Raw genomic sequence first — 21,810 nt, 5'->3', positions numbered from 1 at the left:
CGCACGCACACATTTCCCAAAGGCTAGCTTGAAGAGTTCTTCCCCCTGTCGCGGGGCCCATCCTAACGACGGAGTCGCGGCACATGGCAACAGGCCTCTCAAGTTCCCGAGCCTGTTAAATGGCAATCAGAGAAGGATGGGTGCACGTTAATGAATTAGAAAATACTTTCGATTGTTTTCAAGCGGATCGTCTTCTGTGGATTTTTCTTCATTAGCGGTAAGCGGTTTCGTTTACTCTCTATCAATTATTGAGCTTTTCAATCAAAGCCTCTATATATAGTCTACCACTCATCCTCTCTTTTCGTTTTTTTTTTCTGTTCTTTTATTCTGAAATTTATATACAAAGACAGGATGCTCAATTCCATGAACGGATTCTTATTTTTACTAAGTAGACCAATTACAGATGAATGAATATCTATTTGTACTTTAGGTAAAATAATGGCATCAGTTATGGCTGGCATTAGTGTTGGACCCCAGCCAGAATCTCATGGCGTGCGGTTCACAGCCCGACCTGCCTTACGAACGAGAGAGAGTATTGTTCATCGAACTATCACACCAGCATCTGTTCCAAGCCGTTTATCTCCTTTTGGTAAGTGGATACTGGTGTACGTTGAATACCCTAAACTTATTTATCATTTCACTATTGTGTAGTATATGCAACATTAATGGTTCATTTCCTCCCTCTTCATTTTAAGCTTTGATGTTTTTCTATAGTTTGTTTTTATATTCCCTACATCTATAATACTCTTTCACCATTGGAGATCTTTTATGCTGTCTGGTAGATTTGTTTGGTTGCCTTGCAGAGAATAATATAGTAAATCTTAAGTTTTATTTTCCTTTCTATATGCTTGATTCCTTGACCAAACAGGTATAGTTAATGTTTGTTTAGGTATATAATGGAACACTTAAAGCATTTAACATTTTTTTGTTTACTACTAGGTGGAGGAGAGTATGTTCCACGACCTAATCTGTCAACGATTGAAATTGAGTCTCTTATGAAAGAAAAAGTCTATGGAAAATATGACAGTTTGAAGCAGGTTTGTGGTTATTTATTTTATAACTTTTTTAATTGTAGCGTTGTCAATCTAAATAGATGTTAGGTGCTTAACTTCTACAACCTGAGAATATATAAAATAGTTTTTGAACCTTAAGCCTTAAGATGACCTTTTGAGGGTGAAATTTTAGGAGTTTTTTTTAAAGTTTTACACTGTTGCCAACTATAAGGTTGCTACGTGGCAAGCTAGTCCAGCCCTGTAAGTAGGAGTTATATTTAGAGAAAAATTATATGTACCAGAGGTGAGATCTTAACTTTTACACTCATTGTTCCTAAAGATGAGCAATATGTTTCATAAATGGCCATAAAATCAGAATGACATGTTGTCGTTGTGATGATTATTTTCTCTTCCCAATCAAAATGATATATAACCTGTTTACTTGTTAAAATCCAAGAAAATTAAAATTCTTCTTGTAAACAACAGCAAAAATGTGAAAAAATTGCAAGGAAGTAGACTATTGAAATGACAACTTCTAATCCACTTTGGTGTGAACTCCTTAAGTTATATGTATGTGGGCCATTAAAGTACAACTTGCTGTATCTTGCTTTGCAGGCATTTCAAACATATGATGTAGATCGCAATGAAACTATCACCAAAGGAGAGTTCAGACGAGTCCTGGAAACATTCTGCTTTCCTATGACTACAGACCAGTTTTGTACTATTGCTAACAAGGTGGCTGAACTAGTTGTGTATGTGTGTGTGTGTGTTTTGCCTCTATGTACATAGATGAAGGCATGTGTATCTTATAGCTATATTTATTTATCAATCTGCAACAATAAGCATAAACATGTGCAGGAGCTTGTCTCAGTAGCTGTGATGTCAGGGAAAAAATGTCTGACCGTATTTAACTATATTACTGTTTGTGTACAGGTAGAGAAAACCAAGTCTGGTTCAGTGAAGTACATGGATTTTCTGCACAAATTCTACAGCTCTGGAAATTCAAACCATCTTAGACCAGTCATGTAAGAGAATATTTATCTATCTAAATATCATACTATCCAAAACAAATAATGCAGAGCTTGCATATACTTTTATGGTGCCTTGGTGGCAGTATAAAGAAAAAAAATAAAACTGTTGCTTTAGCAAAATTAGGCACTTGGAAATACTAGCTTTGAAAACGTTTGCCTGTTGGAAGTATTGTGGACTGTGTGAATTTTTATAGTGATTCCTGCATTTAGAGGTGGATGTCTCACATGAGTGGCTCATCTTTGTTGTGTTTTCACTGTATTTTTTTTTACTGTGAAAATCTCTCCATTGCTTTATTTCAGGTCTGGGCCACCTGCCCCCAAAGAAGGAAACACTGACATGATCGAAAAATTGCTTCGAGACAAGGTAAGTGTTGTCACTCCTTGTACTTTCAGTATCCCCTGAATCCTATGTCTTAAAGCAGTGAGACAATTAAAGGGAAGGTTTCCAGTGACCTAACTAAATTAATATATCAAGAAAGCTTCTGCCACATCTCTTTCATCTCATATGGCATTCCATGTTTGTTGCATGTTTTCATGTATGTCTGTGTTTTTTGTTGTTGTGTTTTTTTGTTTGTTTTTGTAAAGCACCATGAGCCTGCTCATAGGACAAGGATATGATGCTATATAAGTTCACTGTCTTATTATTATTTAAAAGTCTATAAGTAAAGCTGATACCCTGGCAGCCATGGCACAATTTACATACAAGAGTCCAATCATCTAGAGCCTTTTACCTTCCTAATAAAATACATAACCATCTGCTGGATAGGCAAGAACATTTCCTAGCCACATGACAGGGTTAGTCTCAAACCACTGATCTTTTGCTCCAAAATCAAGAGCATTAACCTGGCTATGTTACCTTCCCACAGGAACCTGATGATCCTATCACTACAGTCTAATGTGAAATTTGTATATATATATATAGAGAGAGACTGGATCCTATAAATATTAACTAGATAAATGGTTCAGAGAGGTGTGCACACATAAACACTGTCTAGGTAACATATAATGAATTAATTTGAAGAAAGGTGTTCAAATGTAAAAAGATTTTATACAGTATCTATGTATAGTCTTCTCATTTTTAAACTTCACAAGGGGATAAAACTGAGCTTTCCTCTCTCAGTCCCAGAGCAATAAGGTCATGTGTCAGTGACTTGTTGTGCTAGCTGAGTTTTGAGATGATGAAGTTTTTCTGACAATGCCTTTTTTTGTGTAACACTGCTTACACTGTACACACAACTCTTTCCACATATAACCTTCTGTGATAATACTGCTCACAGATCAGTCAGAACTTAAAGTCAGTTGTGCGTGGCATGCAGCTGTTTGACTACAACATGGATGGTAAAATTCAGCGCCATGAACTTCGCCGTGTCCTGGAGAACTACTGCTTCAAGTTCACAGATACACAGTTTGATAAGTAATTACTATATTTCTTCATTACTTCAAATGTAGCATTTAGAGATTACCATGCTTAAATCGAGGTCACAACATAGATCTTTTTTGTTATCATATTTGCATTAGTACTTCATTTCATTGCTCACTCTGATTCAGTCACTATACATTACCTTCATTTCCTTCACAATTCTTCATTCGGAAAGTATAACCAGCTGCAGGTTTCTTTCACATGCTCAAGATCTTTTAAAAGAAAAAAATACCAGCTTAAATTACAATGAAATTATCATCTAACTTATTCATAATTATTAATTTTGGAGTCTGTGTATTGCTACTTTTGTTTCCAGGTTGTGGCTGCGACATGACTTCCATCATACTGGTTTAGTAAACTATCGGGACTTCTTGCAACGACTAGGTATTAATTCCAACCTTCAAGGAAAACCACCATCAAATGATGTTCCAGGAGGTGATATACTAACAAAATTAATATTGGAGTGCTTAGAAAACTTGCAATGAATAATCACTAAGTTAATCACTGTTTGAATTGAATGGATTATTTGCATGATGACAATTTAAAATATTTCCTCATGATTGGTTTATGGTCTTTAATTCCAGCAGTTAATTAATCCATCCCATCTATAAATCATTCTATTAACCAGTTGTAGCCATCTGACTACAAGACTAGGGTTTCAAAGTTTTTCTAATATAACAATGTACAATTTAATAAGCTTTATCCTTTTATCTCTGTAATAACTTTAGCGCTGAAATGGCCAAGGATAGTGATACAGCAACAGCAGCAAAGTCCCACTAATCGTTTTGCTAGCACATGCATTAAAGAGCAACAGAGGCAGGATGAAGCTATGCTGCAGATCCTAAACTTTGACCAAATTGAAATAGAGTTCCGCAAAAGGGTAAGGACAAATTGATTTTGTCATTGTAGTTTGTGGCATCCTCCTCATCTCTTCTTCAACACCATTGTTATCATTGCCATCATCATCCTCCTTCTCACATAATCATTATCACCACCCCCATCTGTAGCCCCCTAATTGCTCTGTGATCTGTATAGTAATCTGCTATATTTACCTGTGATGCAGTTATTGACATCTAAACATATTATATATATAAAAATATGTACGTACTTGACAAAACAAAATATTCACTTTTACATAAGAAATGCTAGGAGTTTTGCTATGTCTCTTGCGACCATAGACAATAAAGATGTCTTGTATCTTGTCTTGTACCTTGTATATCCGAGTGACCTACTTAGGAAGACGGTGTTCTGGGGTTAGGTATTTCACCCTATTGTAGTCTAGATGCCATGACTCAGAGCATGAGGATAGCAGCCTATACCTTGTCGGGGATTCACATACTGTGGCTAGAAATGTGGGGCGAACAACGGAATTAGAGAGCAGACATGCAGGAATCTCCATACTTTCTGTCATATGCTATTTTTATCATGTGAGGGAAGTCTTGTAACTTTCTGCAATATGCAGTTCAGTCTGCAAAAACACATAATATCTTTTATTTCATGGCATTATCGCATATTTATGTCAACAGATGCGAGACAACTACACAAAACTGAAACGGGCTTTTATGGCATTTGACAAGCGTTTAGATGGCTTTGTGTCCATTGAAGACCTGAAGGCCATCCTTTCCAACTTTACCATACCTATGTCGGACCAGCTTTTTGGTCAGCTAATGACCAGGTTAGTGTTTTACAGTAGTAGAGTCTTAACTGTTGACTGCTCATCCTTGTACAAGATTTCTGCAAGGCTACCTCCCCCTCTTTTCAAGCCAAATAACAAAACCAGTTAAGGATGTCATAATTTGATTAAAAGTTATACGAAACTTAATTGTATGACAGCTTGTTAATTCTCTTAATCTCTTTTGGCTGTCTCTTATTACTAATATTTTAAAAACTAAATTATTTGCTTTGACTGAAAGTAAAATACAGTATAGGGCTTGCTGAAACTGAAACTATTGTACTATTAGTACACAGTGAAATTGACGGATAGGTTACATATATCATTCACAGGACTGTGGGCATATTTTTTTCCCAAAGTGTCATTGTACAAGAGGGTCAGGCCTATTATAATTCAATATCAAATGATAAATGAGATATGCAGAAAAATAGTTTCTAATGGATTTTACGGTGGCAACAAAATGGAGAGCTTGCTGATGAAAGAACATCATGGTGTGGTATAACGAAGCATTGTAAAATCATAAAAAATTCACTCACGTAAAATTTTTATTCTAGATTTTTCTTATTCCAATGATCAAGATAAAGATATTTAAACATTGCTTATATGTTGAGTGAGTTTTCTTTCCTGACATTCCCTGTACAAGATTTTACAAAATTAAGTCTCATCATTGCCATGTTTGATGGCAGATGTGGTGTACGAGGCTCTGGGCGAGTGGCATGGGAACTCTTTCTGGAAAAATTTCAGAATCCTGTGTCTGCAGGCAATGGGCAGACATTGCCAATTCAACCTAACCACAAGTAGGTTGACATTGACTTTTCTACTTCAACTCACTCTCCCCATCACTTGGTTATTATGCACATGTGCGGATAAAACACACACATGTACATATACACACAAACATAAATATATATATACATACACACTCTTGCACCTCCTTTGATATCTTTGGAAGTGCATAACACACAGGTTTGCAAACCATTGGCATATGTTATTCTGGTGATGCTCAGAAGCGTCAGAAACCTTGTAAGGTAGATATTAGACTCAGAAAGTTGAATGCTTTAGCCTTCAGGTATCTCAGATCTTCTCATAAGTCCTTTCTTGTGATTTTCCATGTTTCTTGTACAGTTTTATATAAATTTTATTTAATGGAAAAGGTAAAGAATGCCACAAGTCATAGTGGTCATAGAAGCGGTGATGTAAGTGGTTCATTATGTATGATATACTACATGTTTGGAAGTAAAGTCTAACCCCTTCCTTCCCTCACCTTTACCTTCCTTGAAAAATTGGAAACCCATTATAGTTTCCCTATATATAACTATTGATTATAAAGTTATATATAGATGGTAATGATTATGTGCTATGTCATAAATTATTAATGTCCCTAAACTCAGTAAATGTATGTCTACTTGAAATATTTTGTTTGTTATGTGGTAGTTGTTAATATCATTGTTACTGAGGTATAAAAGGCAGAAAACATATTTTAGATATGTCTTTTTTTATGATGCCTACCTTTGGATTTGTAGGTTCAATCCAATCATGGATACACAGCAAGCAGTTGACTGGGAAGCTGTGTGGAAGCACCTCAATCAGCATGTTCAAAATGGGTATTCCTCCCTCAAGAATGCTTTTCTGCAATTTGACAAAGTAATTTTGGCTTATTTGTGCTAGTTTCACTGATTGGTAATGTAATGTTCTAAATGTGGATGTGTTTGCTGTGTGTATTTGTGGGTTGAGGTTTGAGTTATGGTTATGATGATCACTAATAAGTCCTCTGCATTTGTGGAAACATAGTCTGTTAGTCACTATGGAATTTTTTTTCTGAAACAAATATAGTGTTTATCTTATAAGGCAAAGTTTACACCACATAACATTTCAAAGCACTATAATTGCAAGATGTATATGCTTAATATTTCATCTTTAAGTAAGAATGACCTTCGGATAGGGTAGCATCTGTATCTTCATCTAAAATGCAGCCTTATTGTGAATAATCTACAGAATCGAGATGGAAAGGTGACTCGTAAGGATTTCAGGCAGATTGTGGAGCGATTTACATTTCGTTTGGAGGATGGGCAGTTCAAGGAGCTAATGAACAGGCTAGGAGTGCAGAACAGCAGTCGGGTGTCCTACCATGCTTTTCTAAACCTCTTTGAACAGAAAGAATCCCTCAAAGTAAATTTTTACACTTAAAGTTTGGGGCTCTAGCACAATGAAAAGGCTTTGTTGCAATTTTGGGGTTAATAGCAACAAATTATGTAGAAATGTCTTTTTTTTTTTTTAAGTTGCTCTTAGAAAGTAAATTATTTTAAATGTAATATATGCACCTGAATGCATGTACTTGCTGGCATACTGACAAATGCATGTTCCCGCATGCATGATGCATGCTTGTATGTGCATATCCATTATATAAGGTTGGTAACAACTCTAAACTTTATTCTTAATCTCTCTCTTTCCCCCAGGAAGGACACAAGTGGTTAAAGTCTGTGCACAAGTTCAATGACAAGCCCAAACCTGCTATAATGTCACACGAAACAGTATGTTTCTCTTACTTTTTTCTTAGTGTTGATCACACACAGAAAATCAATGCTTTTACTTCATGCATTGTCAAATATTTTTTCCTACACATTAAAATGCATCTGCTCTGATACTTTTTCGTCCAGATAAGTATAGTTCAGAGATTATAACATAAAAGAGACATATATAGAGACATGCCATCTATATTTTTATGACTTCAAGTATGTAAATTAATGAGTAAGCTGAATGAATGAATGAAAAAAGATATGCGTGTGTATGTGCATGTATACACATCTATTCATTCAGGACTTTTTTAGTCATTGTCAGATCTAACAACTTTGCAGATTGAGGATCTTCTGCAAGAGAAGATCACACAGTACTGGAAACCATTTGCTGATCATCTTGCATACTACGACTACACAAGCACAGGCTACGTCTCCATCCCACAGCTGAAACGCATTATTGATCAACATGTGTTTACCATTTCAGATGATCATTTGGCAAAGTGAGTGTGCATTTCCTGTTCTTGCAAGCATTCATGAAATGTAAAAAAAAAACAAAACAACAAAAAAACAAATCCTTACAAATAAGATGATTGTCATATTGTCAACAAACTATTAAAATTTATTCTTTGGAAAATTACCTGTTAGACTAAATCCATGATACAAATTTTTTCTCAGGTATTTACAGAAAATTTATAAAGTATTTTACAAAAATATGCACATCATGTATAGATAGGTAGAAGTCATGGATGTAGGGGATCTTGTGAAATATTTTTATAACTGCATCTTATGTGCCACTATTGCTTGCATTTTAGATGGAATATTGTATTTGTAAGTGTAAGCCAATGGTTATCAGATAATCCATGCAGTGGAATGCAAAAGCCAAGTCTCAGAAAAAATTTTTACTCTCATAATGCATCCTGGTTTACAGACTTCTTGAGAGATGTGAAGACCAACAAGATGGAAAAGTGAACTACATGGAATTTCTGGCCAGACTGAATGTGGATGTCCGCCCTGGTGATCTAATTGGCATCAGTTCTCAGATCATGGATGGTAGTAGTCATGCAGCATTGTGTCGGCAGAATGATCAAGCAGTCAGGTCAGCCTAAATATGTTTAGAAAACAGATAAATGAATCAATGGATATATAAGCAGAAAGCTATCTGTGATACACTAAGGTAGGTCTTGTATTGTTTCATGTGTCAATGGTGTCTTTTTTAGTCTTACATCTAAGATAAGGAGTTGTGTAATTCAGGCCACATCATTTAAAGTAATTGTCATTACAAAGAAATGATGCCACTGAATGGTTTAGTTGACTAATGCAGTTGAAAGGAGGTCTATTGGAACCCAGCAGTGCAAAAGTGAACAGTTATCCGAAAAGGTTTAAGAGTTTGCTTCTGTGTGACTGGTGATATATTCTATCCTGACATGCTGTCTATGTACTATACTGATCGAACTTGATCCAGTCAATGCAGCTCTCTCACAAAATTCAGACAGTTATCTCCCATCTCATCTCACAGTGTCTGGTGAATGGACTGAAGTGGCTGCTTCTTCTTGTTTGTTTTGGAGCATTGTTAAGAATTCGTACAGCTTGCACCCAGAATGGAGCAGAAGCGTTATCAATTTGACAATGTAACTCAAATGTTTGGGTGAACAGTACTGATGTTGACCTTCAAATTATGTGTGTTCTTGTCATAACAATAACTTGAATTTTAATGGACTATATAGCTGCTACTTCTTTTTTTATCTTTAGAGGCTCATCAAGGTTGTTTTTTTTTTATTGTACTGTATGTGTGATCTGGTGTTTGTATGACCATTTCTATCCCCTTTCCTTAGTGATGGTGGTGGTTGTAATGATGATGGTGACTATTATGGGTCTTACATTCTCTTAATGCAGCAAATTAACTTCTTGTGGCAGATTTTGGAAACATTCTCAAATCTTTAAAAGAAGTAGCATTATACAAGAGAAGCAACTGCATGCACACATGTTTAGTCATGCTTAGCCAAATTCATCTTGTGCTTTCTCAAACATAGCAGTTTGCAATTTAGCAATAAACATTTGGAACTAATATTAAGTTTTGAATGGAAGCAATGTTTTTTATCTTAAAAATGTCTGATGATGGAAATGCTTAGTCAAATGTGCTATAATTTATAAATTACCAATATTTTTTACAAATATTTAGAGTTAATGTTAAATGGTGAGACTTTTTTTAAATAGACAAAGTCTGATGGATCAAAGTGCTGCCCTTCGAACTGGTATGATGTCAGCAGACGAAGTGATCACTCGGTTCAAGGACAAACTTTCTCAGCTGACACCAGGGATTCGCAAAGCATTTTTGAGCATGGACAAAAGTGGTAAAGGCAGGATAACCAAACGCCAGTTTAGGGAGGTGAATATCGGAAATTCATAAACCTTCCATGAAAGATTTTATTGATACAGCTGATGCATGTCTGATGTCTTCTTTTGTTCTCCAAAATACAAAAGAAAATATTAATTCCTATTCCTATTAATTCTTAATAGGGATGGTGGTGGGGAGAGAGACTATCAAGAATAATCATTTCTGGTAAGAAAAGAGGATATTAGGTGGCAAACACATAGGAGGGTTGCTACATTAACTGGTGACAGTTTGGATAAAGACAAAAATTTCTTGTAGGTGGCATGGATGCAAGAAATTCTAATTACTTGGCAGAGGCTAAACACCATCATTAACGCTGATAAGTGAATATTGTAAGGAGTTTAAGAGAACATTGTTTTTCAGATTTTGGCTGGTCTTGGGATGGTAATGACAGATGAGCAGTTTGAAGAACTGATGTCACGTCTGCATTGCATAATGGACACATGCATTATATGGACTTTGTTCTCAACTTTGAGGACCCACGATCTCTAGGTGAAAGTCAGCTTATTCGCAAAGGCAATCACAAGGTAAACCCTATTCGTGGTGACCAGTTTGGCATGACTGCAGAAGAAGTTGAAGGAAAGCTGAAGGCAAAACTGCGGGAAAACTTTGCTGTGAGTTTACTAAAATTCTATGTACAAAGATTTTGGCATAGATAAATAAAAATGTTCGAGGTCAGAAATCACTAAAATATTTCTGCCTAATTTATGCCATTTTAAAGGCAAAAAGACCAGTTATGAATTTTAATTTATTGACAAGATATTATTATGCTTAAATGGTTTGCATAAAGTAACTAAATTTTCAAAGAAATTGAAAAGCATTTAAATTTCTTTTTTTTTTTTTTTTTGATGTATATTTAAATGAGAACTCAGAAGGTTAAAGAAAAAGCTTCTTAAAAAAAATAAAAAAATAATCTTCTCTTTTCTTTTATTGAGACTGTATATTTTCTTTAATTCTATCTTTGAAAACTTCACATCACCAGACTTTGCGTGGAGCTTTTTACAAGTTTGATGACGATCATGTTGGATCTCTCACAAAGAGGAACTTTAGGAGAATGCTGGATTCCTTCATGTTCTTCATGTCTGATGAGGAGTATGAGAAACTGTGCAGTCGTATGGGCATTACAAAAGACACACGCATATCCTATATAGATTTTCTTGACTGCTTTGAAGTGAGAGACACTGCTGATGGACACAAGTGGCTCAACTCTGTGCACAGGTTTGAAGGCTTTTTTTTCACTCCCACACATGAATTTATACTGGTTTATGACTATAATTACAAGAGAAAAGGAGAGAGATATAAATCACTTTATTCAGTGTACTTTTGTGCCCATGAGTGCAGTGAGGGGACCAATGAATAAATACTAAAAAAGGCAAAATATATATAAAATTAATGAGTTTGCTTTTGGGTATAAAAACGCAGTTCTGGGCATCAAACCTTTTAAAGAACAATGTGAAAAAATGATACCAAAGTATCTTTATATATGTAGAACTGAGCTTTAGAATCAAGGTCTTAAAGTACATGTCTAAAAACACAAAATGCTTATATTCCTATCATGAGTACTGATATCAGGTTGGCTCTTTACTGTGATGTTGGGAACTGTATTAAAGTGTCTGTGCCAGATCTCGGTGACAAAGAATTCTGTCTCTTTAACTTCACTGTGTATAATGATGGAATGTTAAGTCTTCAGCAAGTTTTGGAAGGTAGAATCTGTACTTTTTTTCTAAACCTTTTGAGCAAAAGAAAGTCTTGCTTATACAGCATATATTTATTGGGTGGTTACTACGATTTAAAGCAAAATCTTAAACAGAAAATCAAATATATACTTGAAATCAGTATCCACAAAAGCTTAAATAATTTCTTGTGGCACTCTATTTAACTGTATATACAACTGAGTACTAGTGAACTTTGCCATCAGCTTTTGACCAAGAACTTTGCACTTGTCACTGCAGCTGGTGATGATTAGGCAAATTTTCTTCCCAAACTAAAGATAGGGTTTGTAGAATGTGAAAAGCCAAAAAAGGTCTCTGTTGTGTTAAAAATATAGAAATATTCATGGAAAGATGAGGATTTAAAAGGACTTTAAGATAAACTTTCCTGCAAAAAAACCCCAAACATAAAAAAACCCACCCCAAAACTTCATAATTTTTTTCTCTCTTAGGGTCAATGATACGTTTCCACCAAAACCACTGACTGCAGAAGAAGCACACAAAGTTTTAAGAGAAAAAGCTTACCGTCGGTGGAGTGATTTAGCAAAGGTATATTTTTTGTTATAATGCAATTAATATTTTCATATGTTCCCGTCTTTGTCTGCTTATATGTTAGTCATTTAAAAAATAATTCCTTCTTGCCATGTCTTTAAATAACAAAGAATACAAAATCTTCATGAAAAAACTTTAGACTTCAATTTCATCTTAGCTTTATAGTAATGCAGATTTTTTCTTAAGACACAGAAAAGAAGACAATATGTTACTGTAACTATCTTTCTGCTTTTTATAATATTTTTCTAAACTTGTATATAAATAGTACAGTTATAGCTTTCTGTGACTAACAGGTTTTACTGAATCTGAAGGCAGAGTGCCTATTGACAAATTTGATTCCTTGTCTGATCATCTATAGTTTAGTGTTTTCAAATAATTTAATCCAGGCTTTCTGCAAGATTGACAATCGTGGCAAGGGCATAATATCCAAAAAGGGATTACGAGATTTGCTGTACAAATTCATTATGCCCATGAATGATGATGAATTCAAACGCCTATGGTCCAGGTAAAACATCAAGCATATGTGATTTCTGTCCCTTTTACCCACAAACATCAATTCAATGAATTGCTAGACATAAAGATTTTACATGGTAAGAATAATTTTTTTTATTTACTTTTTTTCCATTATCACAGGTAAGCTCTTTTTGAAAAATGTCAAAAATCCATTTAAGCCTGAAACTCAAATTGTTTATGTGTGGCCATTTATAAAGTCATTTTTCTGAAAGTTTCTGTCCTTAAACTCATATTATGATGATTTTGTAGGTATGACCCAGAGAGTAAGGGCTTCATCTCGCATGAGGATTTCTTGCGGAACCTTGGAGCTCAGGAGTATGCTCCTGGTGATAAGCATGGCCCAAGCCAGCGCATCATTGATGGCAGTCGCAACTTTTTGCAGCTGCACACTGATCTGCAGCAGATGCGTCATGAAGACATCACCCAAAACCAAGCCAGCCTCACCTCAAATATGTCTGCTGTTGAAGTCCTTGGAAAGTTGAGGTGGGCATATTAATGTGCAGTTGTTACTTCATGTGCTTCTTTAGGGGTTATATGATTCTGCATGTAAATATCTATCTTACTGAAGAACTTTTGTTATGAAAACTAATCATTGTTCTTGGTACCATAATCTTAATTATCCTTTTTCTAGCAAAAAATTATTTTAGAGGTTAACTAGATATGTTGTTCTTTCAAAAGCAAAGAGTCTTCACAGTTGAATATGATTTCTGTGCAGGGACAAGGTGCGTGACAATTATTCTGGCTTTTATAAGGCATTCCGCAAGTATGACACAGAGAACCGTGGGTCTTTGTCTGTGGCAGATATTCAAAAGGTTCTTTTGGAACAAAATTTCTATCTCACTGATGAAGAGTTCTTCTTACTGCTTGATAAGTAAGTTGATAAACATTTTCATCTAGGCTTGATAAACAATTTGATGAAAAACATTGAAAAAGGTCTTGAGGGTTAGAGGCTCACAGGTTACATGTGCTTCATTCAGGATGTGGTCGACACAGCAATGGTTTGGTTTAAATTCATCCTGTTGACTTGCCTAAATTAAGTATGATGACCAAAGTCATGTAAAAAAAAAAAAAACTCAAAAAAAACCCCTCTGTATACTTATTAGATACATTTGACCTCAACCACCCTGATTTTACATGATACTCATTACTAAAATTGATCCCTCATGGAGGGTACTATTACAGAGTTATGTGATCAGATCACATTATGGGGTTACTGCATGTGACTTTTAATAGCTGACAAGTCTTTTGCCTATACTAAAGTTCATAAAAATTTCTACTTGTGAAAATGTGCTAAGGAGAAAGAAATAAAAAGAAGAGTACCATGATATAAAATTTTGTAATTATGCTTTGTCTGGCAGGATTGGTATGCGCACAGAAAAGACCCGTCTGAACTATGAACAGTTTTTGCATGCATTTGAGGAAGGCCGCAAATCCAGCTATGGGCAAAGGCCACAGGCGGTTCACACTGAGCAGTATCCAGAGCTGTCACCTGAGGAAGCTGAGAAGAAGCTTCGGATGAAAATTGAAAAAAACATTGATGACATCATACGGGTAATTAAGTCCTGAAAACTTTTAGCACAGTTTTTGTGAATTACATTCAGCTTTTACTTTTGCAAACGTCATATAAATTTCATTATCTCAGCATTATTTATTTTAGGTTGCCAACTCATGGTATGCAGTGCCATCGATGCACAAACACCAAAATAAAGAAATTTTAGAACACTAGACAATGGGACTTATAAACAGAAACATAGATGTTTGAATTTCAGGATCCTTTTATTTCCTGCCTCAGCTTTTATTAACTTCACATCAGTGCCATGTGTGTCCTCAAAGGCAGTGTGCAGATCTTTTTTTTAACATAAAAGTTTTGTAAATATTTTTTTGCATTTCAGACTCTGACAGCAATAGACAAGAACCAGTCTGGCAAAGTCAAGATGGAAGAGCTTCGAAGAGTGATTGATATCTTCTGCTTTACGTTAACAAGTGACCAATGGCATCACATCAAGGCTGGCTTGCGCATTGACCCAGAAAATTATGTGGATTACTCTATCTTCCTTAGCAATATGGCAGCTTCAGAGGTAGAGTGTTAAAGAGCTTCTACTCAGAAATGTTCTTGACATTTAATTCTCAGGACAGATATATGATAAAACTGAATGATTTGAATCAGGCCCTATTCTAGTTTGCACAGTGGTGCATTTTTGCAGAGTGATAAATGAGACTACAGTTTAATGATTGATGTATGTCACCCATCATTTTATCATGACTCTCTATTAAATCACATTATTTCTAAAGATTTTGCATTTATAGTGACAGCTAAATATTGTTGTCATCTATCATTTATCATATTGTGTCCTTCCCACCAGAATGCTCGGTATGAAAGGACATTACTAGCCTTGCAGAACTTATCACCTCCACCAGTGATCCAGGCAACAGATGAAGTGATGGTGAAAATTAATGAAGCAGTGCGAGCTCACTTCCACAACATCTATCATGATTTCAAAGAAGCAGACTTTGCCAGCATTGGTTCGGTCACACGGGAAGACTTTCGCGAAGTGCTCAACAAAAATGTCATGCGGGTTAATGATGAACAGGTAAACCAAACCAGAAACAAAAAAACACTTTTTCACTATTTTAAGGATGTTTTTAAGAGGTACATATTATTCACGAAACTACTCAACACTTGCTTTTTTTTATAATTATTATTTTGGTGGACAAGTGGGTTCAGTTTATTCTATAGACATTTTTTTTATGAAAGGATTTTTTAATAGAATATAACCTTCATATTCTTAGGTTTTTTAAGTGGTATTAAGAATCTGTAATACAATTATTAATCATGCAAAAAAAATGATTATCAGTTTGAAAAGGTTTGGGAAGCAGCTCCTGTAAATGAATTTGGCAATCTTCAGTATCATGATTTCCTTGCAAAATATGCCAGTGATGATCAGGCGGCTACACTGAAAGCTACAACCGTCAACTCAAACCTGATCCGACCTTACACTTCTTTATCACAGCGTCCTGAGTCTAGAGTAAGTAATTATTGATTACTTGTACTGTAGCATCCAATACTAATCCTGATAGAAAATGGGAGTGTTATAAACTGCAGGTATGACTTTAAGTACATGAACACAAGTGCAGCAGAACATTTTATAAATTATGAGTGATTAGTATTTTATTATTTACAGACAAGATTAATTTTAAACATAGCAGTTACGGACTTAGAAATGCAGATGCATTAGAAAGACTCCTTTAACATGAATTTCACCAAGCAAGTCTTCCTTCATAAAACCATTTGCTGAAACACATGCTTTCACGGTGGCTTTATCTGAAAGCTTCATGTTTTGATATTTTATAGATGAGCATGCCACGACCAACTTCACAAATGTCAAGGCCAGCATCTCGCAGCATATCACGATGCTCAACACCAATGGTGAATGCTGAGCCAGCAGAAAGGCTGCTAAAAGATGTAATATTTCGCCATTGGAAGGACATGCAACACCAATGTCGTAACCTAGACACTGATAACACTGGCACCATCAGTGTTTCAGACTTTAGTGGTAAGCAGGAAAATTAATTTTGCCTGCAAATTATGCGTATGAGGAAAGGAAAATGCAGCATATTTTCATAGGCTTGCATGGACTGGCAGTCCAAAAGTTCAGAATTATGCACCCTTTGACTTTTTTTCTGGTCTTTCATATGAATAAATTAACCATTAGATTATCAGAAGAGGATAAAAGATTGAAATAAATTTGTAATCTTAAAGCATGCATGAAAAAACAACCCATCCTGGAACCAGCAGGAAATCTGTATTTTCACTGTTGCTGGTCACATATTTGGCTGCTGGAGTTGTCACTTTACAAATTTTTTACCCTAGACTGTCCATAGCCTTTACCTGTATGATGTCTTTTTTTAATGCTCATTATTTTAATGAAATCAGATTCACCTCTTCTTGGGACTGGAAGTAAATGAACAACCAAGAATTTGTTGCTACTGAATAAAAAAGCAGGTTATCAATAGATTATAGTTCTCAAAAGAGAAACTTTTTTTTCACAGATCTTCTTGAGCGATATGGCTTGCAGCTGAAACCAGAGGACTTTGACTCCATTGTGACCAAGTATGACTTGAGAGAAAATGGACGATTCTGTTATGGTGAATTCATTCGCCATTTTATGCTGCACATGAGACTGAAGGAAGGGAGCATTGCTGCCAAAAGGAAGCTGATGCCCTTGAAAATCCCAGTTAGTATTACGTCATTAACATTGCATATCATACAGGCTCAGGAATATTCAGAAAAATTACTGCTATGTTCTGGCTGATTTGTCATACTAGACTGTATATTCTCCATGTGTTGTAAGATTTTCACAATTGAAACATTGTGGTGTTCATTTTCTTTTCTTTTTCAGAGACAGATAAAAGAGGAACACATAGAAGAAACAGACCTTATGACTAGAGTGCAAGAATGTGTTTCACAAAATTGGAAAGAAATGCGACGTGAATTTAAAGTATCTGACCAAAGTGTTTTAGGAGTCATTCCTGAACTTGAATTCCGCAGAATACTGAGGCAGTATAGCATCAACCTTTCAGAAGACGAGTTTGAGGAACTTGTATGTAAATATGATCTGAAAGCTGATGGCCAGATTGCCTATAACAACTTTATCAAACATTTCATTTCATTGTAAAAACTTACTTAAAATTATAATATCTGGACACTTTGTGTGCTTAAAATGATAAAGTCACAGAATAACAAATTTAAAAAACTTATCTTTTACAATTATCCTGACTCAATGTTACTAAAAGGATTAATCTAATGTGTAGCAATTAGCTCAGGGCTGACAGGTGAAGAGATTTACTTCAAGCATCATACTTGCAAACAAACATTAAGCAGTTTTATTTTTAATGTTGGAGCACATTTTATGAAGAATTTTTCATGTCTTTTTCTTGTATGAGGACTTTAGCATTAAATTTGCTTTTGGCAGTTATTTTTGAGAATCCAAGGACAATCTGTATTTAACTCAAGAGAGTTGATGCAGATGGATTTAATGTGTAAGAATTAAACTTCCTAGGACACAAATTTCAGAATTATTGAGTAACAAATCATTTTTGTAGCTTTTCACCTTTCACCAAGACTGACAGGAATACCCTTGTTTCTTCACTCGTGCCTTTCCCAACAATGTAAATGTATGTTAATGAGGTCTAATAGTATATGTCACCATGAACATTATTTTCTGCTTTTAAGCAATTTCTTTAATGTAAGACTTGTTAGGGCGTGGGCAATTCAAGCAATTAACATGTGTGTTTTTTTAACTGTCTTGTTAGACTAAAAGACAACGTGCATTTTTTATACCACTGACTATTTTATCACACAAAATTAATCATATCAGTCATTATGCTGTAGCTTTTTATTGCTTCTACAAACAACGCTGAATAAAGTCACTTCTCTTAAACTTGCCAATGATTGCATCATACTTTGAAACATGCTATTTTTTTTAATATCCACACACACACACTTTCTCTCTCTGGTGCACATGTACCACTTAATTCAACTTACAACTTGGTAATTATTCTGACTATTCACTTTGCTTGCACACACTACATATTAAGCATATAGATCAAAGACAGAGAAAGGAATGGCAAACCATGAAAGATTGTGAACATCTCCAAACTCATTACAATGTTTTAAAACAGCCCACCACCTACATCAGGCACCATTGGTGTAACATTATCTTTTAGTTAACACATAACTAACAATCTTACAAATTAGTTCTCAACCAAAACTCTTTATACTGCTGCCCTTCCAAACCACATTTTACAGAGTTTATTGACTCTTCTCTCAACTCTTATTAAAACTACACTGTCTCAGATCATGCATACCAGCAGGGTGGAAAAATCTCAAGAAAATCATTATTTGATAAAAGTGCAACACCCAAGCTTTTACCCAAATCAAGTTTTGTATCAATTAAAATGCATATTTTTCACTTCCATATCTCTAAAATCCCTTGTAAATTAAACACATTATTCACGGAATTCTGTTGTATGTTCACCTTGGAACTACTTGCCTAAACTCAGTGGCAGTGATGTAATATCCACTGAAAAGCTCAACACCCCTTGCTAAAATACTGCAGATATATATACATAATTCAAAGCTAGTGAGTGTGGCTTTGATGCACAGACTGAAACAGCTAAATTTGAAATCCGTGTCTAACACTTTGACAATAAAAGCAAGCTTATCATTACTTGGGCACTGTTATCTCAGGTTTCACTCACTCAGTGTCAAAGAAATTCTAAACTAAGTAACAAACAGCAACATATGATAGATCATGCCTGCAGTGAAAGAGCTGTTGAAAGTGGTGACCAGAAGGACTACCTACTCTCTTTTTCTCCAATTTCTGTAATTCCCAACCATAGGTGTAGGGAACCAGCATAGTTCCTATTTCCTATTCTGAGTGGTAAGGTTTTGAGATGTCCATGTAACTTTTGGTTGCAGTTCACTATATCATGTTCGTTGTTAGGGATACACAAGACAAAAACAAAAAAATATAACAATAATCCAGTTGGTATCCTGATGTAAAAAGATGTGATGTTACAAATTGAAACCTAGCTTCAGCTTTCTAATTCGCATCTCTTCAACAGTGATATTTTTCTCTCCACTTCAGCATGTGAGACCAGTTCTCCATACACAGATCAGCCCCATCAACATTTCTTTAATGTCTTCCGAATAAGTGCCATCCTCTGGAATTAAATAAAGCAAAATAGCATCAATAATTTAATAAAAATACCTAATGTAATTCAACAATCTATACTACACATGTTGTCATTTACAAGGCTTCATGTCTGTCTTGATTGGCATTCTAAAGTACACCCTTACAACAGCTGGGAAAAAAAAGAAAGAAAGGATCACAGTTAAACGAGAAGTGTGTGATGTTCCATAAAAAATATTCTATTACAGACCTGTTTATGTGCTTCAGTAACTGCTGCCTTCTTGTAAGGTCGAAGCTCCTCAGAGCCAAAGCCAGGCACCCACATATTCCAGTTCCTTTCTAAAAGTGAAATAATATTTATAGTAAAACCTGCAACTTGTTAATCAAATGTATGGGTAGTCTCCCCTGAAATACGAGAGAGCAAGATGAAACACTGAAATGGAGTGTTTTTGAATGTAAATCTCCAAATTAAAAGGAATAAATTCTTCTGAAATGAATCTGAGAGTTGTAGATCCAGTGAAATAATTTCATGAAAAAGCAAGCTAACATTGTCATGGCAGTCTTTTAGAAACATTTATTAAAAATGGGAGTAGTACACATACCTAGATAGAGTTGGACATCCTTGACTTCTAAAGTGCTAGATTTTCTATGTTTTGCAAGCTGGCATGCTGACGTCACCACATTTTCAATAAAATCATCTGCTATCTGAAGCAATACCTGTAGATCCAGAGGTTAAAAAAACTCACATTTAAAATTTATGAAAACAAAAATGAATTCCTTATACTATGATTAAAATTCACCAGACTTAGAAAAATTAACACCACTACTGCACCACCCACCCACTGTCATGTATGCATGCACGTAATGTTATCAGTAACATAACTAGAGTACATACAGTAGCATAGCCTTGCAATAAATAACAATGCTGACCATTACCACCCCCCACCCCCCCACCACGACATTTTCCAACAGAGAGCTTGTACACACTGTGTTCAAACAAATATTTCCTCCCTTCCACCCCTGTCTGGTCCTGCTCGGAAAGCAGTAAAACTTTGGGACTAAGCAAGCGAGAAGTACGATTTTGCTGCTAGGCGTTATGGTCTGCTGGAAAACGGCTCGCGTCACTCAGCCTCTTTTCCCCACCCCAGGGAGTTAGTGAGAAGTACCATCTTGTCACAAGGTGTTTCCGTCTACTGGGTGGCGGCTCATATCACTCAACCCCCCCACTCTTTTTCTCCACCCCGGGAAGTTAGATGCTAGGCTTTGATTGGTAGGTAGGTAGGTTAGAATAGATACAGTAGTTGTACGTGTACATTATGTAAATAAATATGTCTTTGAACCTATATACCTGTGTGAGCGTGTCAATGCGAATGAATGCTAGCGTGTCGTATGTGTGTCCTCGTCGTGTAAATGAAGTGAACGTGCATCACTAGCGAGAGTGAGATTTGTGTTGTCTGTGTAGTCGTGACACAGCTGCAGGGAGAGAACAGAGAAGATTTGGTGGAATTGATGCACCGATAGAAAAGACACTTTAGTCTGGGATAGTAAAGCAGGGTCTTTTGTGGACTCCAAGGTCGGCTGAGTGCGGGTGCGTAGTGGATAGGTGAAAAGAGGAACGGACTGATTTGGCGCTAAGGTAGGGGCCGCGGGTGTTGACCTTTAGCGAGGGTCAGTCAGTTAACAACGGTCGAGTCGACTTGATCGCCCTCATTATCATCATTTACCGTGTAACGATATTTTGCGAAATAAACAAGTAAAACGACAGTCTAATTTTTAAAATTTACTCATCTAAAAGTAAAATCATTCAAACAATTGAATATACCTCCTCCACGTCATCATCCATCTGTTCTAGAGGGTCTATTTCCTTAACGAGTTCGTGCAGCCTTCGCTTATCCAAGACATTTGCTGAAGAAGCTCCTGCACCGCTATGTGAGGTAAGTCCCGACCCTCGTACATTGGATGCATTCTGTCCCGCATTCACTAATCCTGCACTGTTACCACTTGCATCGCCTTGGGGCATTTTGCTCATGATTTCTACTCTACAAGATTACCGTTGATCAATTTCAAGTGAAGTTTGCCGTATTATTCACAGCCCTCAAGTAATAAAGTCGCCTGATAGCATTACCGATAAAAGTCTATAAATAAAACTGAGTTTAGAATAAAATCCTTCTCTTACTGGAAAATAATGTCATGAAAAATAATAACAGGAACTATTCACGGAATTGAACAGCCCGCATAAATCAATACCGAAACATCCGCCATACTTTCGTAAAGCAGTCTCATGATATTACGACAATTGGGGAAAAAAAATTTAAAAG

General features: G+C 35.8%; 2 protein-coding genes across 2 annotated transcripts; one reads left to right on the top strand and one right to left on the bottom strand.

The window, feature by feature from the left end:
• The first annotated feature begins 77 nt into the window (after positions 1–77).
• On the top strand, positions 78–18,246 carry LOC112566819 (EF-hand calcium-binding domain-containing protein 6-like). The gene is given in 31 exon segments (XM_025243196.1): positions 78–217; positions 431–589; positions 940–1,037; positions 1,608–1,727; positions 1,926–2,017; positions 2,324–2,387; positions 3,301–3,437; positions 3,760–3,878; positions 4,172–4,323; positions 4,970–5,118; positions 5,802–5,912; positions 6,639–6,759; positions 7,111–7,284; positions 7,572–7,646; positions 7,971–8,131; positions 8,560–8,727; positions 9,846–10,017; positions 10,387–10,447; positions 10,450–10,637; positions 11,006–11,241; positions 12,185–12,281; positions 12,671–12,789; positions 13,047–13,280; positions 13,513–13,668; positions 14,156–14,348; positions 14,690–14,875; positions 15,161–15,388; positions 15,653–15,823; positions 16,150–16,351; positions 16,848–17,032; positions 17,198–18,246. Coding segments are annotated over 30 exon segments (4,596 nt in total). The 5' UTR covers positions 78–217; positions 431–438; the 3' UTR covers positions 17,474–18,246.
• Positions 18,179–21,762, bottom strand: LOC112566825 (transcription initiation factor TFIID subunit 12-like). The gene is made up of 4 exons (XM_025243210.1): positions 21,315–21,762; positions 20,095–20,209; positions 19,743–19,831; positions 18,179–19,523 (listed from the first exon to the last, which is right to left on the bottom strand). Exons 1-4 carry the CDS (start codon positions 21,519–21,521, stop codon positions 19,485–19,487), a joined length of 450 nt encoding a protein of 149 aa, XP_025098995.1. The 5' UTR covers positions 21,522–21,762; the 3' UTR covers positions 18,179–19,484.
• Between the last annotated feature and the right edge of the window lie 48 nt (positions 21,763–21,810).

This window comes from Pomacea canaliculata, linkage group LG6 (genome assembly GCF_003073045.1).
Source record: "Pomacea canaliculata isolate SZHN2017 linkage group LG6, ASM307304v1, whole genome shotgun sequence".
NCBI lineage: Eukaryota > Metazoa > Mollusca > Gastropoda > Architaenioglossa > Ampullariidae > Pomacea > Pomacea canaliculata.
This window is presented reverse-complemented; position numbering and strand designations above follow the sequence as displayed.